We start from the raw sequence: 12712 nt of genomic DNA, 5'->3' as shown, positions 1-12712 counted from the left end.
AGCTCTCAGCCATAAGTCTCAACTGTAAATAACACACCTAGATAACAACTTAGACATTATAGATATCAACACACTTCGAATAGAAATCGCCTGGATCTTCGCAACCATGCGTTGCACATGACTCTGCCTTTTCCTAACCTCTGAAACATCATCGGAGAATGACATATCTCACGGAGTCCGATGATCTCAATAGTGTCGCTCTGTTGCCCATACTGGTCCTGATAGCGCTTTACGCCCACACATATCATCTGTTGCTCACCTGTGGCTTGCTCAAGCTCTTCCTCAAGGTCCGGTATGAAAAATCCGATGATGCAGCCGCATTCATCCTCCAGTATCTCTGTGTGATCTGGTACTGGCAGGTTATATGGCATTCGAACCATGTTTCCCAATTCGTCAAACCGCGGTATGGCGATACCTGGCACAAGAGAATGGCCTAGGATCTTAGCCAGGATCTCTCTTTCGTTAATTGGATCGTCTGGACCTCCCGCAATTTTTAAATCCTTCAGCTTGCCTCCCCGAGTAAGTTTTCCGGCCGGACCTTCAAAAGAAACACTCCCAGACACACAAGTTCCTTTGCAATCTTTTGATAGGTCCACCGACTCGCACTGATTACGAATCTTGAAGTCTAGCCTGTCTATCAAAAGCTCGCTAGTTCCACGTGGCGTTGGCATGAAGAACGATATCTCGCCATCAAAAGCAGCCCAGGCCCATGATGGCGCGTGAAACTCGTTAAAGGTCCGCAGAGGTGCCTTACTGGCATACCAGAGCAAATTCTCCGCGGCGTCGCCAGGTGAGTGGAACAGGATTCCTGCGTAGATCTTGCACTGAAACTGGGCTTCTAACCTAGCAGAAATACCAGCAACAGCGGCCAGCCTGTCTTTGCTAAACGTCAGCTGGCAGCCTTGGTAATCTGAAACGATACCCTGCCAAATGTCGGATAGTGATTCGTCACTTTCTCTCCGCAGCGGAATCAGAGGGATCCTGTCAGCCTCTTGGGGATCACCGCCCTCCTCCTCGCCACTTTGGGTAAAGCAAGACCAGGAGAGCTTGTTCTTTGTATAATATATCAGCCGTCGAGAGAGGCACCTTTCCTGCAATACCCAGCCCCTCTGATGCCAGTTGGACCGTGGAATACGTCTCCAGGACGACACAATGCGTGGACGAATTGTGATAGTGTTTTTGTCGCAAGTTTTCATGGTTGGTATTTCCCTTAACCATCGCATCTTCCAGACATAGACTGCCGCATGGGTCTTGAATACTCGTTGGGATAGCTTGCTGAGAGGTTCTTTCTTGTAGGGAATTGTGAGTTTGACTGAAAGAGGATCAGTGTCTCGTGGTAAGAACAAACCGTGGTCGACCTCATTGTCGTCCACGGAATCGACAGCAGCGATAGTGCAACTAGCCTCTTCAAAGATACTCCCCATCATACGGGACTCTTTCGACCAATCAGACTCGTCGTCTTGTATGATGCAGAGCGAGTCAATCCAAAGATAACGGAAACCAAGTTGGCGTGTCACTTCTATAGCGTCCTGAAATGTTGGCGGCATATCATTCAGTGGGAGCTCGTTCTGGTATTGGCTGAGGTTTTCACCCTTCAGTTTTGTGACAATTGATTTGCTCCAACGATGGCTCAGAGCAATGTACTGTCCTGATGCCTTGTTCGATATAAAAAGCCGCGGCTTAGACCGGTGCTCTTTGAGATCGCCTATATCGATGACTCTAGTCGGTAGCACCGTGATTTCCTGGGCTGACTTTTCTGTCATGGAGTGTGATAAACGACACCCTTGATGGCTGGCCATACAGGTAGAGAGCCATTTTCGAAGCACTCTGTAGTTTCTTTTAGATGATGCTGGTTCGACATCGGTAAGCGGCACAAAGCCATGGGCTCCATACAACGAGTCTACTCATACGTAAGAATGCTGAATCTATCAAAGTACAATCGGAAAAACTACTTACCTGCTGGAGCTGTAATCTGAATGGTCTCACCATCGTTGAAGTTTCCCTTTTTGGCCTCCCAGCTATTCTCCAGGTCACCAATATATTGGTTCGTGCCCCAGTGCAACTCGGCCAATGGTTTCAACCTTTCGATGAGTGGCGATAGCCCCGAGATTATCATTTCTTCCCTGGAGACTGCTGGTAGCTCGGGTAATCTGGGAGCCAAAGAATGATATTGATAGTGCATCTTATAGGAGTCTAGATTGGCTGAAAGCTTGCCAGTTGAGCAAATCATCAGTCGACATAATGCGCATGTTTCCCCGGATTTGATGGTGTCCTTATATGTCAATGGATGAGCGTAGCCGTCTCGAAGCATGGTAAACGTCAAGGCGCTGCATGGAGCACATAGCTTCCGAGGGTGGTGTGCAGTTGCCATTTCGCCAGATTCGCTGCCCAAAAGGTGAGAACAAGACGTAACTTGGCTTTGACGTTCGGAGACCTTATATCTACCTCTCATTTGATCTCTGAAATACATAATCCACGTGGATCAATATGGCTGGCCTCTGCAAGTCTCGTGTTGTGTCTGCCTTGTTGCCTCTTTATGCACCCCACCTTCAAGTTGCTGCTGAACATGGCCAATAAAAAGGACTTGGGCTGTGATTGTTCACACTCTCGCTCTGTTTTCCCTAGAACGGCGTTACTAAATATTCTCTTCAACTATACATTCTTTTGCCAATTTAGGGTCAAATAAACAATACAAGTTACGCAATCTGAAAAGCTTAAGCGTTGGTCAAATGGCGACGCAGTCTTCCACCGGTTGGTTGCATGGCAAACCCCTCAATGGTGACACAGCGTGACCTGCACCTCGTCAGGGCAGAGCTAGCCACCTCCAATGATAATCAAGGTTTCAACCCCCTTGCAAGATCAGGCCACAATCAGGCTAGAAGCTGAAATTGAATTCCTACAAAGGCGATCCAGATTTCTCAACCTGCATTACCCTCTACATCAATCGAAAGCTTCACAGTATCATCAATCTCTACCATGGAAGCCGCCGCTAGTATCGTTGGCACCACATCCGCGGCTGTTACCTTCGTTGAAACGATTGCCAAGATGGTTTCAATCGCTCGAAAACTGCACGATAGTGCGACTGGTGAACTCGACGAACACAAACGGCTGAGAGACGTTGTTTCTAAGTTGGACCCTAGCATCGCCACTTAATAGAGAAGTGCAAAAGCCAAACTCGACTTTCCCCCGAGGAACAAAGCATGTTGGAAGTTGCCGAGCAGTGCCAAGACGTTAGGAAGCGGCTATTCCTTCTCTTGGACAGATATCAAATAGGACCAAAATCGCAAATTGGCCACAAATCACCATTGTCGGTGAAAAAGATCACCGGTCGCTTATTTGCCAAGAAGACTATCAAGATCACGCTACGCATACTATGGGACAAGCCTGAAGCAGAAGGGCTAAGAAAGGCATTCGACACGTGCACTGGGCAGCTCAGCATTCACCTGACATTGGTTTCGAGGTGAGAAATACACAGTAAATAGCAGCACATCCACTGATGAAACGTAGATCCGATATCCTCAAAAAGATCGACGCCACATTCGTCAAATACTGTGAAAAAAGCTCGACCGACATCGAAAATATCCGCAATACTCTCCAGAATATTTCCAAGAAATCTGATTACCTCATCGACCAGGTTGAATCTGTTGAACTCAAACTTGATCAAGTGGTTGACAACCAACCAAGACAGATTGAGCATATCATTGAGTTTCAAAAACGCTTCGAAGCATCCCACCCTTCAATCGAAGAGAATAAATGCGATCAAATTCTAAAGGCCATCGCTTTTCAGGATTTCCAAACGAGGCGTCATGAAATTGGAAATATTGAGCTAGCAGAAGCGACTTTCGAATGGATGATCAAGGATGAAACGGTACCTCCTTCACACCGGCATCTCAAGCAATCCTTCAGAAGCTGGCTCGAAAGGGGAGAGGGCATCTTTCACATCACTGGGAAACCTGGAAGTGGCAAATCGACATTGATGAATTTTCTTCCCAATCATCCGGAGACTAGATCACAGCTGGGTAAGTGGGCACGCAATGGAAACAGTATCGTTATGGCTTCAGTGTTTCTGTGGAACCTCGGATCAGCGGAGCAGAAGAACACGGATGGTATTTACAGGACTCTGCTGCATACCATCTTGAGCGAACACAGAGAGCTCATTCACCAGGTCATTGAGGATCTTCGGGATACATTAAGTGAGGAGCCCTCAATGTCACAACAGCATCTTGAAATTAGTCCAGAGAAGATAGAGGACGCTCTACAAAAGCCAATTACATACTCGACTCGAAGCTATCAGTATTGCTTTTTTATTGATGGGTTGGACGAATTCCATGAAGAAAACTTCCCTGACCGCCGTCTGGCGATCCAGCTAGAGAAATGGGCAAGCCATCAAGGGATCAAAATCTGCGTTTCCAGTCGCGAGTACCCACCCTGGACGACCTATTTTGATAAATTCCCAAGGCTGAGAATTCATCTCACTACAGAACAAGACATTCGGAGAATGATTGACAAATATCTATCTGACGACCGCCACCTCAAAACTTTTGGCCCAATTGAGAGTGAAAGGTTCGTCAGCAGGTTCGTCAACATGGCTAAAGGTGTTTTCATCTGGGTCAAGCTGGTATTGCGGGAGCTGGAACTAGAACTTTACTCCGAAGTCTCCCTAGGCGCCCTCTATGAAGTTCTTGATGCTTTTCCGAAAGATTTGGAAGAGTTTTACGACAGGATTCTGCACAATGTCGACAGACCAGAAGCTTGGGCCATGTTGAATGCCCTTGTTGAGACAACAAAATGGAACTTTTCGCGCCTATTCACCATTTATCACCATTCTCTCTTGAGGGGCTTAACATCAAATCCTGATGATTATCAAGGAACTTCTGATGACACACCATGGCGGGACGACCTGACACCAGAATCACAAGCTCTTGTCGACAATTTTCGAAAGCGGGTCCCATTGCTTTTCCGCGGCATGGTAGATGTGATTCCTGGGGGCCGCTTCCACGAAAACACAGCATCGGACTGGTTGGCATTCTCTCATCGATCAATATACGAATACCTAAACACTCGTCCGTGCCAGAAATCCCTCCAGTCTCGAGTTGACTCTCAGATAATGATAACCAAGTGCTTTATTAAACAAGTCAATTGTTACCGACTTTCTCGCGTTGGCATGTCACTTGTGATAGGAGAATTACTGTCTCAGATTGAACATACACACAACGACTCAATGCTACAAGTTTTGGGTTTATTAGACGAAGCGCTGCTTCATCGTCAAACTAAAGAATTCGGAGACATATTCCTAGATTTCCACAGCAGCCCAAACTATATGCCTAGGGCCAGGGAACAAATTCCCATGGTGTTTTTCCAGAGCTGTGAACAAGGCTGTCTACAATATTTACATTGGGCGATACACAATAGCTCGGTCTGGCTAAACAACGAGTGTTTTCGAGCTATCGCTATAGCCATTGTCTCATTGCCTGAAGAAATCTTACACCATCTATCACCAGCGGACTCATTGCACGTTCTTCTTGGCGACGAATTCGGCCCCAACTTTTGGTATACCCATCCTTCATTCTCATGCTCTATATCACCATGGACTCGATTTCTATTCTACTTTATTGCAAAAGCTGCTTCCAATTCCCTCTGTGTCTTTGAAGAGAGCACAATATGGTCAATTATTAGCACATTTATTGAAAACAATGCGGATCTCGATCTTGTTTTGAGCTGGACTATTGGAAAGACTTCTGCCTCTCCTCGTAGGTTCTACCTCAAGGATATTAAAGTCGAGAAAAGGGTATGTCATGACAGTCAGTATCCTAAAACAGACACACTTTTCTTTAAGAGAAAGAAATTCCTTGTGTCACGGAAATTTAGATATCAATTTCCCCATGGCAGCTCTGCTCGGGAACTGCTTCTTCACTTTGTACCTACAGACTTTTTACCCCTTCTGAAAAATCTCAAAAGAGAGTCAGGGGTTCCAATAGTTAAGTAATAGGTATAGGCTTTGCCCATTTACTCAGTCCAGGAGATGAAATACAACAAAACATACAACCCGCTATTGATAAGGGACTATTAATCCTACTAGAGCACTGCACCGAGCTATCTAAATACATGTCCAGAACAAGACTATGTTTTTATCACATTATGGGGGCCCTAAACCATAAGTCTCAACAAGGTATCGTGTTTGCAAGTCCGGTCAATAAGCGATATACAATCATCAACTTCCTCATTAGAGTCCAGTTCATATACTCAGGGCATTCACATGCATCCTTTTGGAAAATGTTGCAAAGTGCTCGGCTGGTGTGTATTAAATAGTCAATTAAAATTATATATAGAAGTGAAGACACCTAAATCCTCTCACAGCATAAGCCCATTACTCATGCACTCATTTCCACCCGTCACAGAATACCTCCCCAATACTTTTAGGAATTAATTGCCTAGTAGAGACCGCACATGGCCAAGGCTACGACGACCATAGCAGTGGAGAAACCAACCTGCTTGGCAGCGCCGTTGACGATGACGGTCGAGGGGAGAGGGGTCGATGTAGCCTAGAAATCGTGAGTAACTTATACAGGAATGTAGGATGAATGATTCCTTACAGTAACACCAACAGTTCCAATCTCATCAACAGAAGTGTGGCCAGCCTCATGAGTCTTGGTAGGATTGGCAGCATGAGTTGTCTCAGCAGCGTGAGTAGCAAGAGTAGTATGCTCATGAGCCTCAGAGTGCCCAGCCTCAGTAGAAGTGTGAGCATGCTCCGTCTCCTCACGCTCATGCTCAGAGGTAGTCTCCACATCAGCTTCCTCAGTAGCAGTAGCCTGCTCCTCAGCTTTGGTAGTCTCGGCCTCCTCGACCTCAGTGGTAGCAGGCTTCTCGACAGCAGTAGTCGAGGGCTTGGCCTCAGCAGCAGTGGAAGAAGGCTTCTCCTCAGCGGTAGTAGAAGCAGCACCAGAGGAGCCAGAGGGGCTGGGCTTGGGAGTAAGACCGCACGACTGAGCAACTCTGCCTACGCCGCTGCCGTAGTACTTCCAGATGTCGTACGTGTTGGCGCATGACATGCAGCGGCCGTAGCGCTCATTCCACTCATCGCTGTCACAGTAGTCACTGTCATCGCGAGCGAGGGTGATCAAGAGACCTAGAGTCTGTCAGTAAATAATACTTGGGGGTGATTGTGGTGGTTACTTACCGCAGTCTTCGTGGCAGGCGTACTGAGGGGTACCGGGCTGCTGACGCTTGACGAGGGGGACAGTGTCGGGGAATTCGAAGCGGGGATCAATGGCGACAGCAAGAGAGGCAGAAGCCAAAAGAGTGTAGGCAGCGAGAGAATGCATTTTGAACGAGTGAAGTCTAACGATTGGATGACTTGAGGGATGAAGCTGTGAGTTGATGAGAGGAGATAGATGGAAGGAGGACCAAGGCTATATAGCTGCACGATCCCAATAGCACAGGCCAATTGTTCTCAGCTAAGCTTAAATCACAAGTCCTTCCCATGTCCAGCGCAAAACAGGAAATTGCATTCCGGTCAATTATCCGTCCCATCCCGAGAACACCGAAGACCTAGCTACACCCTCAACACCACTGATTGGCCAGCCCAGCATTTCATGACCTGATGCCAAGATAAAGTGCATACTCTAGACCTGTATATCCGATATCGCACCAACTTTAATCCTCGCCGTTAGCCCCAAAGGGGTCTAGCTGCGGTCCTCGGTTAGCGTGTCGCGCCAATGGGAGCGTCGGGATGCATCAAAATCTTATCTGATCATCTGATAAGCAGGGGGATGTTGATGTTCACCGGATTTAGGTGGCACACGATTGCCGGATGGGTCAATCAGATGTCAACGGCCAAGTCGTAGTGCATTTCTCTTGCCTCAAAGGGCTCAGTGTGCTACTTGGCGGTTCAAAAGTCCCGCAGTGTCACATGTACCAGGTGAAGATGGTGTATCCGTGAAATGGTGTATATCTCGAGCATGATTTCCCCTCATTGTAGGAAGAGAACAGTAACCACGGTCTTCCAAAGTCTCTGCCACGTCTCGTGTTGTTCTTGTCATTCTGTCGTCTCAGTCATCATGTTGAAGAATCTGCTTGTTCTGGCTCTGGCGTCTTTTGCCTTTGGGCAAGATGACATTCCTACGGATGCCACTGTCAAGGATGAGGACATGGGACCTGCCGCTTTCATGTGGCCCCCGGACCGTGTTTGGTCTGGGGACATGGACAACAAGGCTCCTTGTGGTTCACGAGCATCTGCTGGAAACAGGACCAACTTTCCCATGAGTAGGTCTGCCTCTTACTCATTTGTTCTTGAGGCGATTGTTTTGCTAGAAAATTCACTAACTTTGTTCTTTAGCTGGCGGTGCTGTGTCTCTGGTCGCTCAAGATGATTACTACAACACCAAGATCAGCATCTCGTACTCGGAAGGTAAGAAACCTCATCTTTCAATCGTCTATGAATTGTACTGATTCAATTTGCGTTCTGTAGATCCTCAGTCCAATGATGACTTTGAAACCCTGATCCAGGAAAAGAGCATCACAGATCTCAACCCAGGTCATACCTGCGTCCAAGTCCCCGATGCCCCCTCCAAGGTCTCAGCCGGCGACAACGCAACTCTGCAAATCATCTACCGCGCAGACTGGGACGCACCTCACAACCAGACCTTCTATGCCTGCGCCGACATCACCTTTGTCACAAAGTCCGAGTTCAAGTTTGCGATCCCCTGCTTCAACGCCACTGAGCCCGGTGATGATGACAAGGCAGCTGGTGCGACTGTTGGACCCAGCCCAACTGCGACTCACCCGTCTACATCTTCTGAAAGCTCTGATGCTTCTGAGGCGGAGAGCAAGTCGGGCAAGTCGAATAAGTTGAGTGGTGGAGCTATTGCTGGTATTGTTATTGGTTCTATCGCTGGTGTTGTCTTGATTGCTGGTGCGATTCTGTTCTTCTTGCGTCGTAGACAGCAGACAAAGAGGAACTCGCGAATTGCTCGCATGGAGGATAACGCGCGCAAGCATCAATTGGCTACAGATGGTGCATCTGGCACCAGCATCTAAAGGGAATATTCTCAGGGAGGTTCCCTGTTGCAGGCTTTCTAACGGTATACGCGATACTGGTCATGATTGGAGGATACGATAATGTAATTGGTGATCAATTCATGTAGTAACGAACGTGACGCTATCCTGTTACTACTGATGCTCCCTTTCTCTCTATCGATAACATGGCGTGATGTTCTTTTCTCTTTGCTCTGCACCAAGCCAGCCCCAGTTGTGGCTGGCCAAGCGTGATAGAGGTAACGATACAACAGATGCCCAAGACAATAGCGCCCAGTTCCGCAGGTCACGCTATCACGATGCCTGCGTCTCCACGCGCAGAGACAACAACTTTGGCGTTCTGCCAAGACGACGGAAAGTTCGCCTAAATGTCTGTGCGGTGGGGACGGAATACGCATCATTGGCTATGACAGGATCCATCTGAATAGCGCGAAGATGTTAGCGCTGGGCCAAAGTCGTCGCTATTGCTTGTGACATTCAACGGCGCGCGCCACTAGAGAACTTGTCAAGCTGAGATGGGCTTGGCAGAATCAAGAAGATTTCAAGAGTTGACAATCGGTAGTTCTCTTGTCTTGACTTGGCGGGGCTTGGATTTTATGAGTCGGGCGCGATGTTCTGATCCGATCTGATAAGACTCGGAACAAAAGAAGCCGAGGCACTGGCTGTGACACGTGAAGGGTTTTGGTCCTGGACCTATTTTCAGATTGGTTCCGCTGACTAACCAAATTTCTCAAGCTCATGCTTCAGACGCAAAGCGGGAGAAATGGTATGGGAGCATCTCTTCCAGATACTTGTAAAACGCGGACCCAGACAACAATTTCAACAGCTACATCACTTAAAGAGCTATAACAATAAGCTTCACTGATATTTTTGCAACCAGACTCGAGATATAATACCCCCTTTCGCTCTCTTGAGCAGATCATAGTGACTCTGGCTTCAGTGACAAATTTACCCTATACATAACCATCACGTCTCGGCTGACCTTGAGCAATGAGCATCCGGATTACCTGTCGCTTTATTTTTCCAGGCACTAACTATATAAGGCCATATTGAACATACACTTCATCGAATTCTCAGGAATTTGGTCACATCGTATTTCTCCTCCAGCTGATTTTATCGGATATCGGGACCATTATAATTCCGCTTGGAGTCGCTTCTCGGCGGGGACTTTTGACCCAGTATTTGGGAGTTCGAGACACGTCTGGTCTGAGCATCGACTAGGCAAGGATTCTACAGATTCCACTTGGAACGATGGCATTGGCCCGATAAGCTTTAGGATAAACAGTAGCCTATAAGCAGTTCTCCATTAGATCTGAGTCAGCAAGCTTGGGCCATGAGGCGATCGTGAGATCATCCTGCTCAGGCGTCCAGCGCTGCGAATATCCAGCTCTCAAAGACATAGAGCAGTGCAAGCCAGCATCAAAATCGTTGGAAAGACAAACAGTATCACACGCGACTGGGTGTTTTTCTTGATGTCATATCATCAATTTATAGGAAATTAAAGTCGGGATGAGAAAGATGCACGTCAGAAACGATGTCAACTTAATGATTGGTTGCCCTACGGACCTACTGATTACTATCCAGACATCCCACGTCAGCACTAATGTGTTGCTGCACCTCTTATAATGAGCATATAACTAATGCATCGCTGTCCTTAGAAATGCTGGACTTATTGTTCAAAATTTCTGTGGCCTATTATCATGGAAGCACCCAAGAAGCCATGGGTCGACGGCCCCTTTGAGCTCATCAGCGCGTCAAAAGCAGGTGACTCGGTATGAATCCTGGAAGACGCCACCATAAGGGTACAGTCACTAACGATCGGACTCACGCGTAGCTTGAAAAGCGCGCTGAAGGTGCTCGAAAATGCGCGGCAGGCATGGCTGTCGTCCATAACCTATTCCTGCGCGGCGTCAACGCCATATACCTCCAAGCAATCAACGTCGCCGAGAAAGGGACGCAGAAAGACAAGGTGGACTTTGCCAGCTTCGCTTGGGCATGGAGCCAAGAAATCCAAGAACATCACGATATCGAAGAAGAAAAGATCTTTCCAGAAATCAACAGAATCACCGGCGTGCCAGGCCTCATGGATGCCAACATCGAGGAGCACCGCTTATTCCACGAGGGATTACATCGCTTCACAACCTACATCGAGAAGATCCGCAAAGGCGACGAAGACCTCGACGGCTCAAAGGTCAGAGAAATCATCGACTCATTCATGCCCTCCCTCACAACACATCTGCACAACGAAATCGACACCCTTGTCGGGCTCGAGAAGTACGCCGACAAGTGCGACTGGGGAGCGTGGTTCGAGAAGACAGGGGCCGAGATAGGCTCTAACGCCATGAAGAAAGCGTCTCATCGTAACGAGATTCTGCCGCTGGCGTTGATTCTTCACGATAAGGACTTTGAGGGCGGTATCTGGGCGGATTTCCCTCCTCTTCCTTGGATTGCGCTCGTTGCTATTCGGTGGCTGTTTGTTCGTACGCATCAGGATTGGTGGCGCTTCGCGGGGTGTGACTCTTCGTCTAATCGACAGGATTTGCCATTTGCTTGATGTTGGCTCGAGGGTTGTTGGTTGCTGGTTGTTGGTTGTTGGTTCTGGGATATATAGTGGATATGTTGTAATGAGACGTTACCATGATACATGACAGAGTTGTATAGAGAATAGTTGTCTCTCACTCGTAGATTGCGGTGTGACAGCAACTATACGGCCAAATACACGTGAGAAATAATTACAATCTGGAGCAATATCTCCTCGGTATAACAGACCCCCACTCGTGTTTCACGTCTTATTACCTACGACGTTGCAGTTGACAGGAACCCTAGAGGCTTAGCTTACCGGTACCGTGATATTGGGAAGAAGGGCCGGGCTTGTCACGGGGCGAGCGGCACAGTCATGCGCGTGTTTTCTTGACAGTGTGATTTGATTTTTACTGGAATCTTCTAGGGGCGGGTGTTACCTAGCCTGTTCCCCCCTAAATGGGTGCGCGCCGGCGCGGGATGAGGTGACAGGGGCCGCACTGCACCGTGTGCGTGTGCGGAGAGGGGGTTGCGGATCCGAACGGTTTTAAGGCTATTGCTCGGGTAGAGTCGATATGAGGTGAGTGAGGTGTTGATAATGAGTGGAATGGGATATGTATCAGCCCTATGTCTACCGAAAGCTTGGGTGTTTAGTATTCTGCGTTATTTCCATGATGGGGGATATGAAGCTGTGGTGGTTTGGTTTGGTTAGTTGGTTATGTACACCGTTAGGAGCCGTCATCTCGCATACTCTTCTTTACGAAAATGCACCCAACGGATGCAATTTTCCCGAGCGAAACGCGCAAGGAATACCTCGACGATCATTCTGACCTGTGGACCTCTCATACCCGCTGATGTGATCTATAACATGTTGTTTTCTCAGAGACGGGGAATGACCGCGCGATATGAACATGGCCTGTAGGGTATCATTGTTGGTTCGTCAATGAGGCGATTCAACATGTCGGATCGCAGTGCTTTGACATCAGCTGATTCATGCGACCAATAGCCACTGTCTCTATTGACTCAAAGTGAGACACGGCACCTATCAGACAATCGTGATCGACGCCTCAGTATCCCAGGCTCAACGCCCAAAGAGCAATGGCGAACGGCACTGTATTCCGGTCTGTGTTTAAGCAGTTTGCAGTAAAGATATGCA

At 47.9% G+C, this 12712-nt stretch overlaps 5 protein-coding genes across 5 annotated transcripts; 3 read left to right on the top strand and 2 right to left on the bottom strand.

Annotated features, from left to right (window-relative positions):
* Positions 1-65: 65 nt before the first annotated feature.
* FMAN_00079 (uncharacterized protein) lies at positions 66-2371 on the bottom strand (the record flags this gene model as incomplete). Its single annotated transcript, XM_041821885.1, has 3 exons — positions 66-1312; positions 1349-1900; positions 1957-2371. The coding sequence occupies 3 exons, from the start codon at positions 2369-2371 to the stop codon at positions 66-68; spliced, it is 2214 nt and encodes a 737-aa protein (XP_041687621.1).
* A 605-nt stretch (positions 2372-2976) lies between these two features.
* On the top strand, positions 2977-5986 carry FMAN_00078 (uncharacterized protein; the record flags this gene model as incomplete). Its single annotated transcript, XM_041821884.1, has 3 exons — positions 2977-3085; positions 3157-3460; positions 3508-5986. 3 exons carry the CDS (start codon positions 2977-2979, stop codon positions 5984-5986), a joined length of 2892 nt encoding a protein of 963 aa, XP_041687620.1.
* Positions 5987-6431: 445 nt separating this feature from the next.
* FMAN_00077 (uncharacterized protein) lies at positions 6432-7325 on the bottom strand (the record flags this gene model as incomplete). Its single annotated transcript, XM_041821883.1, has 3 exons — positions 6432-6542; positions 6594-7129; positions 7181-7325. 3 exons carry the CDS (start codon positions 7323-7325, stop codon positions 6432-6434), a joined length of 792 nt encoding a protein of 263 aa, XP_041687619.1.
* A 735-nt stretch (positions 7326-8060) lies between these two features.
* Positions 8061-9039, top strand: FMAN_00076 (uncharacterized protein; the record flags this gene model as incomplete). Its single annotated transcript, XM_041821882.1, has 3 exons — positions 8061-8265; positions 8339-8410; positions 8471-9039. The coding sequence occupies 3 exons, from the start codon at positions 8061-8063 to the stop codon at positions 9037-9039; spliced, it is 846 nt and encodes a 281-aa protein (XP_041687618.1).
* Positions 9040-10736: 1697 nt separating this feature from the next.
* FMAN_00075 (uncharacterized protein) lies at positions 10737-11590 on the top strand (the record flags this gene model as incomplete). The annotated part of the gene is made up of 2 exons (XM_041821881.1): positions 10737-10808; positions 10871-11590. The coding sequence occupies 2 exons, from the start codon at positions 10737-10739 to the stop codon at positions 11588-11590; spliced, it is 792 nt and encodes a 263-aa protein (XP_041687617.1).
* Between the last annotated feature and the right edge of the window lie 1122 nt (positions 11591-12712).

This window comes from Fusarium mangiferae (genome assembly GCF_900044065.1).
Source record: "Fusarium mangiferae strain MRC7560 genome assembly, contig: FMAN_scaffold013, whole genome shotgun sequence".
Lineage (NCBI taxonomy): Eukaryota > Fungi > Ascomycota > Sordariomycetes > Hypocreales > Nectriaceae > Fusarium > Fusarium mangiferae.
This window is presented reverse-complemented; position numbering and strand designations above follow the sequence as displayed.